Source organism: Hordeum vulgare, chromosome 7H (genome assembly GCF_904849725.1).
Source record: "Hordeum vulgare subsp. vulgare chromosome 7H, MorexV3_pseudomolecules_assembly, whole genome shotgun sequence".
Lineage (NCBI taxonomy): Eukaryota > Viridiplantae > Streptophyta > Magnoliopsida > Poales > Poaceae > Hordeum > Hordeum vulgare.
The window spans coordinates 430,673,709-430,694,898 of NC_058524.1; the positions used below are offsets into that span (position 1 = coordinate 430,673,709).

Sequence of the window (21,190 nt, forward strand, 5' to 3'; positions counted from 1 at the left end):
TCCCGGCGACCCCGGGCAGCTGCCCGGGCTCTGCTCACGAATCACCATTCAAATTCCAGCATTAAATGTGAAGTGATTAGCTTTTTCTATGGGCAAATGGCCGCTGGCTGGGTGCCTTTGTGCTGATGCCCGGGCTGTACCGGTGAGCTGGCTCCGCCACTGCACTAAACTAATTAGAATTACTAAAATCCGATAACAATTAAATTTAGAAAAAGACTAGATTTTAATTTATGCAAGTAGTCTATTTACCATCTCTATAGACACCCCTTGTAGTGATTCCATAGTGTCATTTTTATCACTTGGGTAACATCATCATCAACTTGGATAGTGCGTAGCCTCGTCGATGACATGTGCGTGTATCACATACGTATCTTTTTTGATCAGCTTTCTTGTAAACTGATCAATTCCTTTGTTCTTAATAAAAAGAATAATTCATCTATTTTTTTTACATTGATTATGTGTACTGTAAACTTAGTATTCCTTTGTCCCAAATTTTTAACTTAGATTTATCTAGATATTATGTAGACACATGTAAGATAAGAATTACTACGTAAGATAGGTTGTAATTTAGGTAGTAACTTAGAGCATCTCCAACAGACGTCCAAATAGTGCCCCGCGCGTTAAAAGATTCGTTTTTTGGACGTCGGATAGCTTCAGCAGACGCTGCAAAACAGTGCGCGCGTTAAAAACTTTTGTGCGCGCGCAGTATATTTGGTGCGTCGACTTGCGCGCGCAGCAAACTCTGTGGTGCTGCCGGTGAGATCGCTGGATTAGGCGCCCCACTAGCGCGCATCTATTGAAGATACTCTGGTCCACCCGCTTTAAAGTGCTAAAGTAACACGTTAAATTTTTTATTTACCCGATATTTTTGTGCTGCTGTTGGAGATGCTTTTAGTAGATTTCTAAAAAAGCAGTACCAATTTATTATAATCATAATTTTTATCGAATAACAAATATTTTGTCCAATTTTCCAACGAGGGTACCCGCGAAGGCGAGCCATAGCGTTCTGAATTTCAGCCCTCGGTAGTCAAATGCAAGGGCCTCCGCGCAAAAACGCACCCCATGTTTTCCTCGTCTCGCGTTCGGGGGATCGATACAAATTCGAAAGGGGAAGAAGCCTCGAGGCGCACGCGACGATTTTTCCAGAACCAAATCTCCCCCCCATTCTCCCACCCATCCGCCAACCCCGTTCCCTCCTCGCCGGCACGAAGCGACGGCCGCCGGAGATGTCGCCGGCGGCGGACAGCGCGGCGGGATCGAAGCGGCAGGCGGAGCTGCTCAAGCAGGAGGGCAACACCTTCTTCAAGAAGGACCGCATCAGCGCCGCCATCGACGCCTACACCGGGGTAAGCAGGGGTTGCTCGCGGTCGCCGCCGCGCGGCTAGCTTATCTCCGCGCCCCGATTTTTTGCTGGATTGGAGTCTCTAGGCTCCATTTGCTTCAGATGAATCCGTGTGCCGCGGGATGGTTTAGCGGTGTGGAGCCCATTCAGCCGAGGATCGTGGTTAGTTTTGGGCCGTCGTTGTGATCAACCATCTGCAATTCCTGCCGAATGCTCCCGATTGCTTCCGAGTACCAACTGTAGCTTTGCTGAATTATCTGACATGGAAGGCTGTGCCATTACCTATATGTGTGTGCTTTTACCTGTGAGCAGTTAGGTGGTGTGATCAGTGATTACACATATTCTTGCATCTTTGTTAGCTGAGAGGAGCTACTTAACAGAACACCATTATGGCATTGTGCAGGTAAGAAATGCAGGATGAGTTACATTTAAGCATCTTGGGTATTCATTTTCAATGCCGATGCTTATCTTGGGTATTCATTTTCAATGCCGATGCTTTGTTAAAGCCTGCCCGGACCCCGGAGAAGAGAGAACAGAGAAAATGTGGTTTCTGTACCATGGTTTACTTCTGCACCCGGGCATAGAAATTATAAACTAGTCACATATCTCTAGAAGTGTTGCATATGTGAAGTCTACAAATTATAACTTTTGCTATGGTCACAAGAAAGATGGAATGTCGGGGCAAGTCATACATGTTTGCAATCCAGCTAAGGTTCTAGTTGCTTGGGAACTCTTCTTGTTTTGCTTCTTCAAATCATGAGCTCTTTTAAGATGTTCCAACTTACGCTCTATGAGTTAAGAGAAGTGAATACCTCCGAACCATTCATTTGCTAAAAAATAGGTGAAATTATATGACCATGTGCACTATATAAGGCTATAGCTGATGCCTTTCATCTTGTAAGATGCAAGGCTATTTAATTTTCCTCGTATCTGACTATACAGAAGGTCAATAATTATTGTCTTTTAGAGAACAAAATGAAATGAATCACAAATGTGCTTAACTTGGAAACCTGTGACACAAATGGAAATAGACATAATGTGGTCTACATGTTATACTTTCAAGCAGGTGCATGCCGCAACCATATTTTATTTCATGAAAATAAAACTACAAATTCATCAAATATAAACAGTAGTACATTGTCAAAATCAACATAGAAATGATATCAGGCTTACGTACGCCTTATTATAGCAGTAATACATTGTTAAGACTTCTTTTCGATCGATCATACACATGTATGCATGTAGTACACTGCTGAGACACGTATGTGTTGTCACGTACATGTTACATGTTTTCTCATGTTAACGCATACGAGATGCATACATATGCTATAGACCTTCCAAATATATTATCTCCGTTGATGCACAGTATACCAAATACAAAAGATATTGATGCCTATTTGGTAGTTAAGGGTGATCTATTACCCCCTAGGAGGTAATAGGCAGCGCCGGTTTGGATTTCAGGGGTCCTGGGGCGAAACTAAAGCCCAAGGCCCCTTAGTAATTGAAAACTAGTGCAAAGCTATAGCTATAGGCTTATAGCCATTTCTCTCTGTTATTATGTTAAGTTTGTGATCTTAACTTCTATGTTTGCCCAAACACGCCCAAAAAGATGAATTACATCCTAGACATAAGCTGAACCTGGAGAAGGAAAAATAGTACTCCTGCAGAAACTGAGGTTGTCGATCGACATATCTCCTACATTATTAGTTGTGACAACGTAAGGAATTGTGATCAGGCTTTTAGGCAAAGCCTGTGCGGATGTTGTTTTCGTACACCTGGGTCCTAGATGTGCGTGCTCCCTTTATTTTAGAACAAATAAGGAATGAATTGAAAAATCAAAAACCAAAAGAAATGATGCACTTAGTAATAGGACGAATTATGTATCTTCAAGTTCATGTGAAAAAATAGTGATTGAAGTATGCATGAGAAAGAGAAAATGAGGAGCTAGAAACCCAGTCTCGGGTGCTTTAAGTTCGATTTTGGTGCACATGTGACAGAAAGTGCTACAGAACTTAAAGTTGTACACATATTACCAAGCCCAGTATTTTTTTTAAGTTAGAAGAATGCAAAATATTGTTTTTAGAACCAGGAGTATTTCTTATGCATTTTACCGAGGCCAGTGCAAGCTATAATTTGGAAAGAGAAGAGCAAGAATGAGGTGGCCTTTGTTTTGTATGAGCAAAACTATTGCTGCGAATGCATTGCTCTGGAGTAAATAGTTTTTTAGCTAGCTAGAGTAAAATGGCACTCCATCCATCAAGCGAACAAAGGATGCACATGGGCCGCCGCTGCCTGTACAAGAGTTTATTGGATGTTTGCCATTTATCGATTTGGTTGGACACTTAAGGGCTTGGGATCTAAAAATTATTACCGGCTTAGCTGGGCCGACCCTTGAGAGGCTTAGGGGCCCAGGGCGGTTGCCCTGGCTGCCCTGTCCAAGGGCTGGGCCTGGTAATAGGTCACCCAGAAAGTTTGGGAGCGTCTTAAATTTCTCTTCATGGTGTCATTTGTAGAAATAGTTATTCTGTCAACTGTTGTGCCCTTCTATTTAGAATTCCTGCATTATTTACACCTTCCTGGCTAACTTTAGTATTTTATGGGTTAACAGGCTATAGCTCTCTGCCAAAATGTTGCAGTATACCGGACCAACCGAGCACTGTGCTATAAGAAGCGGAAGTATGTGCAACTCCTATTTTCATTTGTTTGTTGCGTCTTATTCATCAATTTGATGCACGGTCCAAGGTTTATATTGTACTGTGTTGCTATTGAATTTGACAGTGAGTGGGCTAAGGTTGAGGAAGATTGTAGAATGGCTATCCATTATGACAGCCACTCCGTTAAGGTGAGTTTGTGTCTTGAGCTTTATTTAGTAGTTAACCTCTTTAAGTGCTTTGTTTATTTATTCCAAGGTCATGCTGCACATCATACTAAATAATCAAAAGGTGTAATCCACTTTACTATTTTCAGGGAATTTTTCTGTAGTGAAAATAAATAGCATTTTCCGTTTTAACCAAAGGTGTAATGGATTGGATCTTTTACCCTGTTTGAGAAACTCAGTGTAGCATGAATCCACACTCTAGTTAAGTTAGGCTTTATTCGGTATTACAGGATCTTTTTGTGTGTACTCTATTCCTCAATTGGAAACTGGACCTAGACATATGAACAGTTTGAGGTTGCATGGCGCTGACCTCTCAGTTGTAAGGTTACTTGAAATATGTAGCTATGTAATTGTGCTCATTGTTAACTCAATATCGAGCCAGCTTGTGTTTTGTTTGGTTCATTTGGCTAAGATTGAATTTTTGAGAGACCTGATTTGCCAAATCATTTAAGAAGTCTTGTATTATTTTATTTTTGGCTCTAGTGCAGCCAAATGACCTTGAATGTATTGTGACATTCATCATCACTAGAAGTCTAAGTATGAACCTCCTGAATCTGTAAGTAAACCTATTAGTGTTCCTGCTTTAGGTAATTTATATATGCTTCAAATACCCTTGGTAAATGTTTTTTTTGACGCATTTCAAGATTATTCAGCTTCTTCTTAAAAGAGAGAAAGTAAGAGATGATTGCTTCAGATCTGGACATTTTGAGATTGGCTTGAACGCCGCTGTTCCAACTTGATGTTACACTGCATGTGACATAGTTTTCCTTTTGTTGAAAAAGCATCATTGTAATATTTTCCTTGCAATGTTAGTATGTTTATTCTCCTGTCTAGTGATAATAATCTTTTACTCTATTGGTAGGCACATTACATGCTTGGGCTTGCACTTCTCAACAGGCAAGAACTGGCTGGAGGAATAAAAGCACTAGAAAAGGTTCCTCTTGTAAAAGCTCTTTATTACTCCAACTATCAATATGGATCTGATTATTTGTAGAAAATATTGACTTACCATTAACGTTAGTTACCCACTTATGGGCGATGGTTTAACTGCGACTTTTTTTTGAGGGAGTTTAACTGTGCCTTACTGGCATTCTTTCCTGCCTTTTCCTCTTACATATGCTCTAATGCTGTCTTTGGATATCTGTATTGGACTCCCGAATTGGATTTGGTATTCGTTAGGTACCAATTCGGCTTTTTCAGAGACACAATAATATTGATTGGGAGCACATCTTACTAACATCCACCTGCCCTATCTTTTGTCCACTCATTTTGATAATTTGCAAATGTGATATTAATCTGAGTTTAAAAAAAGTTGTTGTGGTGAGTTAATCATGCGTATAGTACTAACTACCAACACAAACAGGAAAGTACGATGCCAAATGCCATCATTGTTGTTGTTTGCTGTTTTGATGATGTTATTTTAGTTGCACAACAACTATGTTTATGCTATTTTTACTGATGGACCAAACTATGCAAAATTAGTCTTTGGAGCTTGGAAGGGGTGCACATCCTGCAAGCTATATGGTTGAAGAGATATGGCAAGAGCTTTCTAAAGCAAAATACATTGAATGGGAAGGCCTATCAAAAATGCGATTCTCTCAATTGAATAAACTGAAGTGCGTAACTAATATTTTTTCCAATTAGTATCAGTGGATGTATTGCAGTTCCCGCCTAATGTATCATTTGTCCTTTTGCAGCACAACATGTAAAAAAGCTCTGAAGAGTTATAACAGCCTTGATAGTCCAACTGCAGACGTTTCTGAAGAGCATATAAATGAGCTAGATGAAGTTTTCAGGAAAGCTGCAAAGGCTGATACTCCAACAGAAGTAGGAAACCCCCTTACAAAATACAACCTCCGTCGGGTATTAACCGTCGCGGAAATGAGTGTATCTGGATGCGTTTTAGTGTGTAGATTCACTCATTTCAGCGATAGTTAATTCTGTGCGGAGGGAGTATTTAATTATATTGGCTTGCCTGGTTTAATAATCAAACATGCATTTTGTGCAGGTTCCTGACCATCTGTGCTGCAAAATTACACTTGATATCTTCAGGGATCCAGTGATCACTCCAAGCGGAATTACTTATGAGAGGGCTGTGATTCTTGACCATTTAAATAGGGTAAGCGAGAAACGTAAAATAAACATAAATCTCTTAAGATATACTTGGCCACTCGTGTTTTGCTTGCTTACCAAACTCATGAGACTTTCAAATTCGTAGGTGGGGAAATTTGACCCTGTGACCCGTGAAGCACTGGAACCACACCAACTAATATCAAACCTCGCCGTCAAGGAGGCTGTAGATGTATTTTTGAATGAACATGGTTGGGCTTACAAGATCAGGTGATTGATTTGTACAATTGAATTGGTAGGGTACACCTTGTTTGGAAGTAAGATTGGCAGTACATGGTTCTGTTGTTTTCTTGTTGACATCAAGGAAGTTGTACATACTGTGAGTGTTGTTAAATTGGATTGGATCATGCATAGAATTTGTCATGGGTACATGTGTAAGGAAGTAGGCATGTGGGTTTAGCAAGTTCAGTTGCTGATATCTTGACATCCTTTGGCTAATTGTGTTCCTAAACGTTTTCAGAGCACTACTAGCTTCTATAATGTACTCCCTCTGTCTCCCAAAAGAAGGCCTATAAATTATGTCTAGTCAAACGTTCGAGTTTGTGGAGAAAAACATCAATAATCCGTTGCGCCATTTGGCTTGTGACAAGATTTTGTGGGCTTTCTTTTTGAAGATGGAGGGAGTTTGGATTCGGGACTTTGCTTTAGGAATATCGAGCAAAATCCTAAGGATTTGAATTCACTTACAATGCTTAGCTAAACTGTTTTAGACCTTGTATGATGCAAGGTGTTTAGAAAAATAAACTAGTTTTTTCTTAAGCACGGGCGCTTATTTATAGAAGATAGACGTTTATTTAGGCAACTCCCTTGTAGAAATAAGCATCGAATGTTTAAGAAAAACTTGATTTATTTTACCAAGCACTTGTCTAAACACCTTGCATTGTGCTACTTCAAAGATCCGCGTCCAGTGCTCGGCTAAACTGCGTTTGGTACTTCAGAGCTCAGGATAACTACTGTAGTACTAGTAAACTTGAATCTGATGCGAAGTCAGAATAGTACGAAAAGAAAACGCATGATGCAATTGTTCTGTTTTCGGATTGAAGTTACAATGTTCTCACTTCTCAGACTGCTCAGTACTTTGGTTGCGAAAAAATAATCAATTCAGCCTCCAGATACAGTTTGTTTAGTTCAGGTTCTTGCCTAACCCAGTCTCCTAGTAGTCATCATGTCATGGGCTTCTGGAGCAGCGCCGATAGGTACCACTCGTTCTTCTCCACTCCTCCGTCCGGCTTCCGGCCGGCGTTCCACCGCAGCCTCTTGAACCCCACGCGGTGAAGCATTGGAGCGTACGTTGCGTTCAGCTGCGCGCCGGGGAAGACGAAGTGGTCGAGCCAGAACAGCCCCCCGGGCCTGAGAACCCTGTAGACGTCGAACAGCGCGAACTCGAGCGCCACGCCGTCGCCGGGCACCATCCAGCCGCCCGCCAGTTCGCGCCACACGTGTACGACGTCGAGCGTGCCGTCGAAGAAGGGCAGGCGGCGCGCCGGGCCGACGTGCAGTGGTACGAGCCCCCGCGACGCGACGAAGCTGCCGAACGGCGCGCCCGCGTTGGTGGTCGCGGTCACTACGGTCACCCCGCGCTCGCGCATCCGGGCCGCGAATGTGCCGCCCCCGCCGCCGATGTCGAGCCCGATGCGCACCGCGCCCTTGGCCTTGGGCTTGGCCGCGAGCGCCGTGTCGACGGAGTAGGCGAGCGCGCCGTCGTCGCGCGTCCACAGGCCCTTCTCGCGGCGTCCGCGGAGGTCGAAGCCCAAGCCGCGGCTCGCCATGCACGAGTAGTTCTTGCACGGGTGGTACGCGTCCCAGACGACGCTGGCGTCCGCCGGCATTGACCACAGGCTCTTCGGCAGCGGCGCCGGCTCCACGTACCCTGCCGGTGACCGCGGCCGGCAACGCCGCCGGGGCAGCGGCTCGCAGCCCCCGCGCATGAGCAGGTGCTCGAGCGCCGCGTCGGACGGGCACTCGCCGCCGGGCATATAGTCCATGTACCGCTCGAGCTCATCCTGGAGGCGTCCGCACGCGTGGCCCAGAGCCGCCTCGCCGGCGCTGGCGTTCCCGACAGCCAGCTTGAGCTCGCCGGCGAGCTCGCGTGCCCACCACCCAGTTCCGGACGCGGGTGCATCCTCCTTCTGCTGATCATCGCCGCCGCGCGCTTCGGCGAGGAGGGTCTGGAGGAGCGCGGTGGCGGTGCCGAGGCGCGCGTGGAGGCCGGCGAGCTCGACGCGGCTGGACTGCAGCGCGGACCGCGTGGCATTGAGGTCGGCGAGGAGGGCGGCGGAGTCGTCCCAGAGGCGGACGGCGGCGGGCTCGTAGCGGCGGACGACCGAGGCGCCGGCGCCGGAGGAGAGGAGGATGGAGGCGGTGTTGGTGACCAGGAAGAGCAGCAGCGTCACCGTGGTCGTGCTGCACCTGCACCAGCGCCTCCTGTTGGGCGGGCTGAGCTGCTTCTTCCCCAGCAGTTCGCCGCCCTCCATTTGATTCTCCAGCTCCCAAACTGTATCTATCTAGCTATGCAGGCCTCGGTTTAATTCCTCGCGCGCGCGAGTCGCGGCCTGCATGTGTTTGCTAATCGGAAGTGCCAAGTTCTAACGACCTAGGCAGGAGTTAGCGTGGTAATGATAGTTTAGAGTGGAGGATCGATCGATCGATCGATCGAGCTTGATTCAATCGCGTTGCGTAGGACGTGGAAAGGAGGGGAGCAAGACGCTTGCAGATCCATACTCCTGCAACGTTAATGCACGTTCATGTTGCTTAGTCCGAAGTGAGTGAATCTGGAGGTCGTTTAGTGTCCATTAGCGAAATGCGAGAAGTGAACCCAGGTCCGCCGTTGCCTTCTCTACAAGCCAGGTTAGAGAAATGATAACCATGGTTGCTTAGAGATCCATGCCATGTTTTGAACTCTCTCCGTTATTAAATACTCCCTCCGTAAACTAATACAAGAGCGTTTACAACACCACTTTAGTAATCTAAATGCTCTTATATTAGTTTACAAAGAGACTACTCCCTTCGTTTCAAAATAGTAAATGTTTTAAGCTTAATATAATTTTATGGAGACTGCTATGCATCTACCGGTGGATATTTATTAAATATCCACCACCTGGACAGCCGTTCGATCTCGCGCGTGTAGTCGTCCGATCCGCTGCGTCTGATCCGCTCTGGACGCAATTCCTGAAACGATGCTCGAGTTGCAGAAACTTTCGCTTTGTTGCAAAAAATAAACTTTGAATCCGTTAATTCCTGAAACAACGGTCGAGTTTCAGAAACAATTTACTTGTTGCAGATTTTTTTTTCTTCGTCTTTCTGTAACATAGGTATTTTTACGGAAGAATTTTTTTGCAACAAATGTCATGTTGCAGGAAACTTTTTGCAACAAAGGTCGAGTTGCAGAACGCGGCGGCGGGGGCAGGTCGAACTCCCCGCCGGCGAGCGCGGCGGCGACGAGCTCCTTGATCTGGGCGAGCGCCTTCTGCTCGGGGTCGGCGAGGTCGGCGACAAGGTTGCTCTCCTCCTTGAAGGACGCGGTGGTGCCCTCGATGACCGCCCCGGCCTCCGCCTCCGCCTTCTCCATCTTCTTCTCCTCCTCGTCCTCCGCTGCCGCCTCGTCAGCCTTCCCGTACACCACCTCCACGGCCTTCTCCTCCACCACCTTGCTCCAAGGCCGAGGGAGCCGGGGCTGGCCATGGTTGTTGCGACGGGAGCTCGCCGGCGTCCGCGCCCCACACCTCCTCGTTCGCCGCGCGAGGTGGGGATCCGGCGATCCGGCAAGGTGGGGATCTGGTGAGGGGCGGGCCGACGGTGGAGGGCGGCGGGGCAGCGCACAGGCCGATGGCGGAGGGCGGCGGAGCAGGGGCGGCGGTAGGCCGGTGACGGCGTGCGTGCGGAGCCGCGGTAGGCGGACGAGGACTGGGCAGTTTCTGAAACAACTGTCCAGTTTCAGGAAAACGTTGGGCACGAGATGGGGAAAAAACAACGGATGAGGAGGCGGCGGATGGATCGCACAGATCCACCGGTGGAAGGTAAGACTTTCCCTAATTTTATACTAAAATTAATATAAATTTAAGACATTTATTTTAAAATGTAGGAAATATAAGTCTTTAAAGACTTCATTATGAACTACGTATGGAATAACATAAATAATTTTAATTCCATAGTGAAATATCTACAAAGACTTATAACTAAGAACGGAGGGAATAATAGTTTATGATTCTTTTTTGTCACATATTATTACATAATATTTCATCAATTTTTTTCTTGCACTTCATGGGACACAAAAATATATTATGACATGCTTTAGAACAAGGGAAAAAAATTCATGAAACATCATATAGTATGGGCAACGCTACGCATCCACCGGCGGATTATTTCCAATGATCCGCCACCTTCACAACTGTTTGATTTGGTGCATCCAGCCGATCTCATCCATCCGATCCGCACGAGGGGCTTTGGCCTAATTCCTGAAACGATGCTCGAGTTTCTAAAACAATCGCTTTGTTGCAGTTTTTTTTCTTCGCGCGCGCTTCGGGTGGGCACCCGGTAATTCCTAAAACAACGCTCGAGTTTCTGACACAATCACTTTGTTATAGTTTTTTTTTCGCGCGCGCTTCATGTGCACCGGGTAATTCCTGAAACGATGCTCGAGTTTCTGAAACAATCGCTTTGTTGCAGTTTTTTTTCTTCGCGCGCGCTTCGGCTGGGCACCCGGTAATTCCTGAAACAATGCTCGAGTTTCTGAAACAATCGCTTTGTTGTAGTTTTTTTTCTTCGCGCGCGCTTCGTGGGCACCGGGTAATTCCTCAAACAACGCTTGAGTTTCTGAAACAATCTCTTTCTTGCAGTTTTTTCTTGGAGCGGCAAAGAAGAGAAAGAAGACCGGGCGGAGCATGGCCGGCAGCGAGTCGGAGCCGAGGAACCTCTGGTACAGCGTGACGAACAACACGAGTAGTGCACGGTGCCGATGACGAACATGGCCACGGCGCCCTCGTGCCACCCCATCTTTGCCGCCACCCTCGCCGTCATCAGGTTTGCGATCATCGTCATGTAGCTGGCCGGGTTGGCCACCTTGGACAGGAACTTCCTGCCACGCGTGAACCACTGGCCGTAGACCTTGACGTCCAGGACAAGGATGGGCAGTGAGATGGCCCACCACAGCATGTGGTAGGATGGCGCGTCCGGGCGCAGGAATGGCGTGGCCTGAAGCAGCACGAGCCACGAGATCCAGGGCGCGAATAGGTAGTTCATGCCGACGTGGTGCCGGAACTCGGCGCGCACGGCGGGGAGCTGGAGCATGCAGCGCGCCAAGTAGAGCATGCACAACGCGAACAGGGTGAGCAGCGCGAGCGACCAGAGCAGCACAAACGCCGCTGACGGCAGGGATCGATCGAGATCCGGACTGGCACAGGGAGGCAGGGCCGACGCGGGTCGGCCGGCGGCAGGAATGGTACGGCAATAGTGGCTGCGCCGATGGTAGTAAGGTATGCTTGTCGCAAGGGATGAGGGAAAACCATGGCTGCTTGCTGCTAGGAGCAGCAAAAGCACGTTGGTGGCTTGACTGCTAGGAGCGACCGGGAGATATTTTTGGGGAGAGGATGAAGCTTCGAGTTCTCTAGATGGGCAACGCTACGCATCCACCGACGGATTATTTCCATTGATCCGCCACCTTCACAACTGTTTGATTTGGTGCATCCAGCCGATCTCATCCATCCGATCCGCACGTGGGGCTTTGGCCTAATTCTTGAAACGATGCTTGAGTTTCATAAACAATCGCTTTGTCGCAGTTTTTTTCTTCGCGCGCGCTTCGGCTGGGCACCTGGTAATTCCTGAAACAACGCTCGAGTTTCTGGAGCAATCACTTTGTTACAGTTTTTTTTTCGCGCGCGCTTCGTGGGCACCGGGTAATTCCTGAAACGATGCTCTAGTTTCTGAAACAATCGCTTTGTTGCAGTTTTTTTCTTCGCGCGTGCTTCGGCTGGGCACCCGGTAATTCCTGAAACAACGCTCGAGTTTCTGAAACAATCGCTTTGTTGCAGTTTTTTTTCTTCGCGCGCGCTTCGTGGGCACCGGGTAATTCCTGAAACAACGCTCGAGTTTCTGAAACAATCGCTTTGTTGCAGTTTTTTCTTGGAGCGGCGAAGAAGAGAAAGAAGACCGGGCGGAGCATGGCCGGCAGCGAGTCGGAGCCGAGAACCTCTGGTACAGCGTGACGAACAACACGAGGTAGTGCACGGTGCCGACGGGCGAACATGGCCACGGCGCCCTCGTGCCACCCCATCTTTGCCACCACCCTTGCCGTCATCAGGTTCGCGATCATCGTCATGTGGCTGGCCGGGTTGGCCACCATGGACAGGAACTTCTGCCACGCGTGAACCACTGGCCGTAGACCTTGACGTCCAGGACAAGGATGGGCAGTGAGATGGCCCACCACAGCATGTGGTAGGATGGCGCGTTCGGGCGCAGGAATGGCATGGCCTAAAGCAGCACGAGCCACGAGATCCAGGGCGCGAACAGGTAGTTCATGCCGACGTGGTGCCGGAACTCGACGCGCACGGCGGGGAGCCGGAGCACGCGGCGCGCCAAGTAGAGCATGCACAGCGCGAACAGGGTGAGCAGCGCAAGCTACCAGAGCAGCACAAACGCCGCTGACGGCACGCATCAATCCAGATCCGGTTTGGCACAGGGAGGCAGGGCCGACGCGGGTCGACCGGCGGCAGGAATGGGACGGCGATGGTGGCTGCGCCGATGGTAGTAAGGTCTGCTTGTTGCAAGGGATGAGGGGAAACCATGGCTGCTTGCTGCTAGGAGCAGCAAAAGCGCGTTGGTGGCTTGACTGCTAGTAGCCACCGGGAGATATTTTTGGGGAGAGGATGAAACTTCGAGTTCTCTAGATGGGCAACGCTACGCATCCACCGGCGGATTATTTCCAATGATCCGCCACCTTCACAACTGTTTGATTTGGTGCATCCAGCCGATCTCATCCATCTGATCCGCACGAGGGGCTTTGGCCTAATTCCTGAAACGATGCTCGAGTTTCTGAAAGAATCGCTTTGTTGCAGTTTTTTTTCTTCGCACGCGCTTCGGATGGGCACCCGGTAATTCCTGAAACAATGCTCGAGTTTCTGAAACAATCACTTTGTTACAGTTTTTTTTCACGCGCGCTTCGTGGGCACCGGGTAATTCCTAAAACGATGCTCGAGTTTCTGAAACAATCGCTTTGTTGCATTTTTTTTCTTCGCGCGCGCTTTGTGTGGGCACCCGGTAATTCCTGAAACAACGCTCCAGTTTCTAAAACAATCGCTTTGTTGCAGTTTTTTTTCTTCGCGCGCGCTTCGTGGGCACCGGGTAATTCCCGAAACAACGCTCGAGTTTCTGAAACAATCGCTTTGTTGCAGTTTTTTCTTGGAGCGGCGAAGAAGAGAAAGAAGACCGGGCGGAGCATGGCCGGCAGCGAGTCGGAGCCGAGGAACCTCTGGTACAGCGTGACGAACAACACGAGGTAGTGCACGGTGCCGACGGGCGAACATGGCCACGGCGCCCTCGTGCCACCCCATCTTTGCCGCCACCCTCGCCGTCATCAGGTTCGCGATCATCGTCATGTGGCTGGCCGGGTTGGCCACCATGGACAGGAACTTCCTGCCACGCGTGAACCACTGGCCGTACACCTTGACGTCTAGGACAAGGATGGGCAGTGAGATGGCCCACCACAACATGTGGTAGGATGGCGCGTCCGGGCGCAGGAATGGCGTGGCCTGAAGCAGCACGAGCCACGAGATCCAGGGCGCGAACAGGTAGTTCATGCCGACGTGGTGCCGGAACTCGGCGCGCACGGCGGGGAGCCGGAGCATGCAGCGCGCCAAGTAGAGCACGCACATCGCGAACAGGGTGAGCAGCGCGAGCGACCAGAGCAGCACAAACGCCGCTGACGGCAGGGATCGATCCAGATCCCGTTTGGCACATGGAGGCAGGGCCGACGCGGGCGGCCGGCGGCAGGAATGTGACGGCGATGGTGGCTGCGCCGATGGCAGTAAGGTCTGCTTGTTGCAAAGGATGAGGGAAAACCATGGCTGCTTGCTGCTAGGAGCAGCAAAAGCGCGTTGGTGGCTTGACTACTAGGAGCGACCGGGAGATATTTTTGGGGAGAGGGTGAAGCTTCGAGTTCTCTAGATAGGATAAATCGAGAAGAAAACATGGGCCATGGTGACACGTGGCACATAGTCAAGGCGGTTGATGCTCATGGTAGATCCACCGGCGGAAAGGAAACGTTTTCCTTGGAACAAGGGAAAAAAATTCATGAAACATCATATAGTATGGGCAACGCTACGCATCCACCGGCGGATTATTTCCAATGATCCGCCACCTTCACAACTATTCGATTTGGTGCATCCAACCGATCTCACCCATCCGATCCGCACGAGGGGCTTTGGCCTAATTCCTGAAACGATGCTCGAGTTTCTGAAACAATCGCTTTGGTGCAGTTTTTTTTCTTCGTGCGCGCTTCGGTTGGGCACCCGGTAATTCCTGAAACAACGCTCGAGTTTCTGAAACAATCACTTTGTTACCGTTTTTTTTTCGCGCGCGCTTCGTGGGCACCGGGTAATTCCTGAAACGATGCTCGAGTTTCTGAAACAATCGCTTTGTTGTAGTTTTTTTTCTTCGCGCGCGCTTAGGCTGGGCACCCGGTAATTCCTGAAACAACGCTCGAGTTTCTGAAACAATCGCTTTGTTGCGGTTTTTTTTCTTCGCGCGCGCTTCGTGGGCACCGGGTAATTCCTGAAACAACCCTCGAGTTTTTGAAACAATCGCTTTGTTGCAGTTTTTTCTTGGAGCGGCGAAGAAGAGAAAGAAGACCGGGCGGAGCATGGCCGGCAGCGAGTCGGAGCCGAGGAACCTCTGGTACAGCGTGACGAACAACATGAGGTAGTGCACGGTGCCGACGGGCGAACATGGCCACGGCGCCCTCGTGCCACCCCATCTTTGCCGCCACCCTCGCCGTCATCAGGTTCGCTATCATCGTCATGTGGCTGGGCAGGTTGGCCACCATGGACAGGAACTTCCTGCCACGCGTGAACCACTGGCCGTAGACCTTGACGTCCAGGACAAGGATGGGCAGTGAGACGGCCCACCACAGCATGTGGTAGGATGGCGCGTCCGGGCGCAGGAATGGTGTGGCCTGAAGCAGCACGAGCCACGAGATCCAGGGCGCGAACAGGTAGTTCATGCCGACGTGGTGCCGGAACTCAGCGCGCACGGCGGGGAGCCGGAGCATGAAGCGCCCCAAGTAGAGCACGCACATCGCGAACACGGTGAGCAGCGCGAGCGACCAGAGCAGCACAAATGCCGCTGACGGCAGGGATCGATCCAGATCCGGTCTGGCACAGGGAGGCAGGGCCGACGCGGGTCGGCCGATGGCAGGAATGGGACGGCGATGGTGGCTGCGCTGATGGCAGTAAGGTCTGCTTGTTGCAAGGGATGAGGGAAAACCATTGCTGCTTGCTGCTAGGAGCAGCAAAAGCGCGTTGGTGGCTTGACTGCTAGGAGCGACCGGGAGATATTTTTGGGGAGAGGATGAAGCTTCGAGTTCTCTAGATAGGATAAATCGAGAAGAAAACGTGGGCCATGGTGACACGTGGCACATAGTCAAGGCGGTTGATGCTCATGGTAGATCCACCGACGGAAAGGAAACGTTTTCCTCTCTAGATAGGATAAATCGAGAAAAAAACGTGGGCCATGGTGACACGTGACACATAGTCAAGGCGGTTGATGCTCATGGTAGATCCACCGGCGAAAAGGAAACGTTTTCCATATAGTATTCTGAAAGTAGACCAACTGTTTTTACAAACATTTTTTCTTAATAAAGAGTGCTTCCTCTCGGATTTCCTTTATAAGAACAGAAACGTTAGCTGGCGACCACCCGCTATGAGAGTTTTCGCAGTGACCCCATTCTCCGGTCGGATTCGTTTGCACGAATACTGGCGTAGGGTCCAAGCCACATCCGGTTTTCCAAACTAGTTCGTTGTACGAAACAAGCCAGTGAACTTTTTCTTTTTTGGAAAATAACAGTGAACTATTTTTTCAAAACACATGAGACAGCGCGCTGGCTAGCAGCGCGTCCCTCCACCTGGTACACCTGGGTTTGAATTCCAGTCTACCACCCTTTTCAACATATGGCATTCTCTCTAGGAAAACTCAACACGGTAATTTTATATAATTTCAAACTATTTCACATGATATCCTCTAATTATAAGAGATGTCATTTTTTAATTAAGAGGTGGCATTTCTATTTATTTAAGGGATGCCATTTTTGGGTCCCGACATTCATCACACGCGTGACATATTAAACATCCGTCCACATACCGTGTGTGGCATACCCAAGAGACAACCCACACGGTCATGTGTGCGAACATTTAAACTGCTCACATGTATGAGCGGAGCTACTTCGTGCCACATGTCCAACAACTACTACTCATCCCCATCTCATGCGTGTGGCATGAAGTAAAATCTTTCCACACGTCCTGGCGTAACAACTTTAGTCACCTGTAGGATGACAGCTTTAGTTACCCGAGCGGTGACAACTTTCGTTACCCGGGATGGCAACGATAATTGTAAGGCATGGAAACGTTTCTCTTTTGGTTAACTATAGTTGCCATGTCCAATTAACCATGGTTACCGAGTGTAATCAAATCATAGTTGTCATGTGTGGTTAACTACTTGCCACATGTGTGATAAACTAGTTGTCACGTGTGGTCCAACCATAGTTGCCATGTGTGATTAACTGCTTGCCACATGTGATCAAACAATAGTTGTCATGTGTGATAAACTAGTTGTCACGTGTGGTCCAACCATAATTTTCATGTATGATTAATCATAGTTGCCATGTGTGATTATCTAGTTGCCGCATATGCATAACTGTAGTTGCCATCTAGCACCGTACGAGTGTCTTGTGGGCAAAGAGCAGTTCACCCACACACGTGTAGACTGAATGGTGAGTGTGTTGGCAGGAACTGGTTCGCCTATACGGCACAACTGGCAACCGTGCACTACTGGTCGTGTGGACGAGCGCTCTAACGCTCACACAACACGCTATGCCTACGTGACATTGAAATTCTAACATATTCCTTCAAGATTTGTGCAAAACAAAATAGACGAACATAAATGCGTATGGATATTATCATTTGGGATTTTTTTATTAAGAGATGACATTTTTATATTAAGAGATGGTATTTTGCATTATTAAGAGATGACATTTTTTCATTATTGAGAGATGTCATTTTTATTATTAAGAGGTGAATTTTTTTTCATTATTAAGAGTTGACATCTTTTATTATTAACAAATGACTTTTTTTTTATTAGGAGATGTCATTTTTATTATTAAGAGATGGCATTTAATTCTAGTTAAGAGGTGGCATTTTTATATTAAAAGAATGGAACTTTTATTATTAAGATATCGTATTTCTTAGGAGGTGACATTTTTATTATTAAGAGATGACATTTTGGTCTTTTTAGATAGCATTTTTTGTTTTATTAAGATGGAACTCTTTTGATCATGGCATTTTTTCCCTTTCTTTGTGTTCAAATGCCATGTGTTTGTTCATGGCATTTTAGCCCGAGGATGGGAGTTTTAAAGGTTTAGCATGTCATGTTTCGTTTTTCGTAGTTCACATAACTTTTTTCAACCATACTCATTTCATTTAGAATTTTTTTACAAAATAGCATGGTTTTTTTTCATAAGTTATATTTTGGCCATTTATGGTCCTTTTTGCTGATCACATTTTCCCAAAATTATATAAATTAAACTAGGCCTCTGTCCCAATGCAGGTTCGCCTGGTGGCCTCCTCTTGTCGATCGATCAAGGATGGCCGAATCATTCAAGAGATGATCCCGTGAGCGAATGAAGTAGTTCGCTGGAGTTGTTCATCTGACTAACGGACGCAAGGAACCACATTTTGTTACATCTGCGAGTGGAAAAACCGAAAACATAGGACGAATCTCAACAACTAGTGGATACGTGCATTGTATATCTAAATTTGATAATATTTTCATACTTGAATCATACCCGTATATGTATCTCTCAAAACCATACTTGAAGCATACCCGTTAATTGTCTTTTTCAGCCCAACCAAAACTGAATCCACATTTTTTTCACCCAAACCAAGTTAAACCCAATACATAACCGTGGGTTTAAACCTAATATATAACTATGGGTTTGCTTCAATGTACAAATGATTGAACAAATTTACATGTTAAGAAGAAAATGAGATAGGCATAAGTGCATCTACAACAGTTTGGAAACAAGGTTATCCTTGAGATAGATTCAACACAAAGCAAGAGGCAAAAAGACAATGTCCACAGATGGAAAGCTCAGTGACAAGTGTATTAAAGCCGATTGCTTAGCCAAAGCACAAGCAAACACTTTCAATTTGCATGTGTTATTTCCCTATAATACAAAATTACATACTGCATCGCATCATGCATGCGGATCAAAGATACTTGTTGTCGGTGCGTCATATGTTATTGCACATAACCAATGCCGAGAAACCGATTTGGAACCATAGCTTGTAGCCGCTAAAAACCAAACTGTTTAAACACATAACCAACTATACCCAAACCAAAACGAAACTAAGAAAGTCTTAGCCCAATAAAACCTGAACCAATCAAACCCAAAGTAAGAAACGAACCGTTTCACCCGGTTTTTTAATAACCCTTCTCAGGTTTATGTATATCCGATGCATGGTGGAAAAGTCACTCGAAACACAGATTATGCACTACTGCAGGAAGGTCCTAAGGCGACATATGCATTAGAGCTCCTTCGACCAAACTGTGTGTGTTTCATGAATCACAAACGATATAGTTCAAGTTCCATTGTCAATAACACGAACTATGTGTGATGGCGGATCCATCAAATACGATTGAGAAAAGAATTATGTATGCGATCTGTGGCATACACTTGATCCGGACAAACTGTTTGCGACCGATGATCCAAAATAACGCAAATGGTTAACTGCGTAAAGATGTGTGCGATGTATGACATACAATTCACCGAAGGAACTGTTTGCAATGAGCCAAAATAATACAAACGATTCAACGTCTGAAGTTCTGTGTGATATCCGGTAAACAGGTCGTTCGGACAAATTGTTTGCGACGATCAAAACACAAATGATTCGGCATAACAAGATGTGTGTGATAATCGACAAACATGTCAGTAATCGTGTGGGAAAGACCGATAAAAATACAGAAGATTCCTGATAATAAGTTGTTGGTGCTGTGGGCAAGCACTTGCTCGCATCCAATTGCGTTTGATTGTTGAAATCATCACCGACGTGTTCCTTTGTTTAATTGTAAGCGATGTTATTTGCGCTGTCTGCACAACATCTGGGCTCTATCTACAGAACAACAACATGATTTCATAACCAAAATAAACATCCAATTACATTACTCACTACAGATAACATTTACACATATCAGTTAACAAGCACGTGCATACTAAACTAGTAGCAACAATCATCAAATCATCTATACTTCTTATGACGAGGGCAGGACGGAGGCACTTCCTCGTGTCAACGATCCATCTGCACAACTCGTAGCTTACGTACGCGTCCTTGGTTGCGGACTTGACGTGATTTTCATCTAGTTTTCGAATCCACGCCTGTTGTCAGGCAACCTTCTTCTGCTTGGAGACATCCTTCCTGCCTTTGTAGTAGGGGTCGATGATGGCCATGGAAAGGTAAACTAGGGAGTCCTTCTGCTTCTCCTCGTCGCCCAAGGCCTTGTACTGGCATTGGATGTCGACAAGATTTCGGTAGTCCAAGCCAGTGGTCTTGAGCACATTTTCATCGTTGGTGGTTGATGTCTATGCACGCTTCTATTCTTGTAGACTATGTTGGGCCTCCAAGCGCAGATGTTTGTAGGACAGCAGCAATTTTCGTCAAGTGGATGACCTAAGGTTTATCGAACTCACGGAAGTAGAGGTTGAAGATGGTCCCTCTCAAGCAACCCTGCAATTAAGAAACAAGAAGTCTCTTGTGTCCCCAACACACCTAATACAATGGTAAATTGTATAGGTGCACTAGTTCAGCGAAGAGATGGTAAAATATGGGTGATAGGTGTGGCAAAGCAAGGTAATATAAATCTGTAATAAAAATTACAGCAAGGTAGCAAGTGACAAAAGTGAGCATAAACGGTGTAAAAATGGTGAGAAAAAGGCCTAGGCTTCATACTTTCACTAGTGGCAACTCCCAACAACATTAACATAGTCTAATCACATGATATTTCTACTAAAACATGCAATGGTGACGTACTCAGAGGTCATTCCTTTGTGATCAAGAGAGGACGAGAATTATGTAGGGCTACAAAAGCACACCTCAGAGTTCGTAGTTCTCTTCTATGGATTTCCCAATGTCATCGCGGCCATCCAAAGAGAGTACCACAATCACCACAACGTATCTCAAGGATAGTCAAAGACAAGCACCAAGAGACTCTCAATCTTCAATCAATTCACAAAAGAGGAAATCACTCATGAAAATATTCTTCTAATCCATGTCCAATAGACCGCTGTCACCATGGTCTCGGGGATTATACTAGATAAGATCAAGTGAGTACATCAATCCAATACATAGAAGAAGGGGAAACATCATGGGATCACCCTAGGTTAACATAGCCTATGATCACAATCAAGATCACATCATGGGAGAGAGAATTAACCACATAGCTACTGTAGAAAACCTCAGCCGAGAGGGGGAACTACTCCTGCTTCATGGAGGGAGGAAGCAACGTCGATGGAGATGAATCCGGGGGCACTTCCCCGTCTCAGCAGGGTGCCGACACAGGAATTCTGGTCCCCCGAAACTTGT

The 21,190-nt window shown here is 47.0% G+C and overlaps 2 protein-coding genes across 2 annotated transcripts; one reads left to right on the forward strand and one right to left on the reverse strand.

Annotated features, from left to right (window-relative positions):
• Positions 1-1,067: 1,067 nt before the first annotated feature.
• On the forward strand, positions 1,068-6,701 carry LOC123408882 (E3 ubiquitin-protein ligase CHIP). Its single transcript, XM_045101916.1, has 8 exons — positions 1,068-1,346; positions 3,951-4,018; positions 4,121-4,184; positions 5,083-5,154; positions 5,703-5,836; positions 5,918-6,047; positions 6,229-6,339; positions 6,439-6,701. Exons 1-8 carry the CDS (start codon positions 1,227-1,229, stop codon positions 6,562-6,564), a joined length of 825 nt encoding a protein of 274 aa, XP_044957851.1. The 5' UTR covers positions 1,068-1,226; the 3' UTR covers positions 6,565-6,701.
• Positions 6,702-7,346: 645 nt separating this feature from the next.
• LOC123409032 (probable methyltransferase At1g29790) lies at positions 7,347-8,824 on the reverse strand. Its single transcript, XM_045102029.1, has one exon. It carries the CDS (start codon positions 8,822-8,824, stop codon positions 7,514-7,516), a length of 1,311 nt encoding a protein of 436 aa, XP_044957964.1. The 3' UTR covers positions 7,347-7,513.
• Between the last annotated feature and the right edge of the window lie 12,366 nt (positions 8,825-21,190).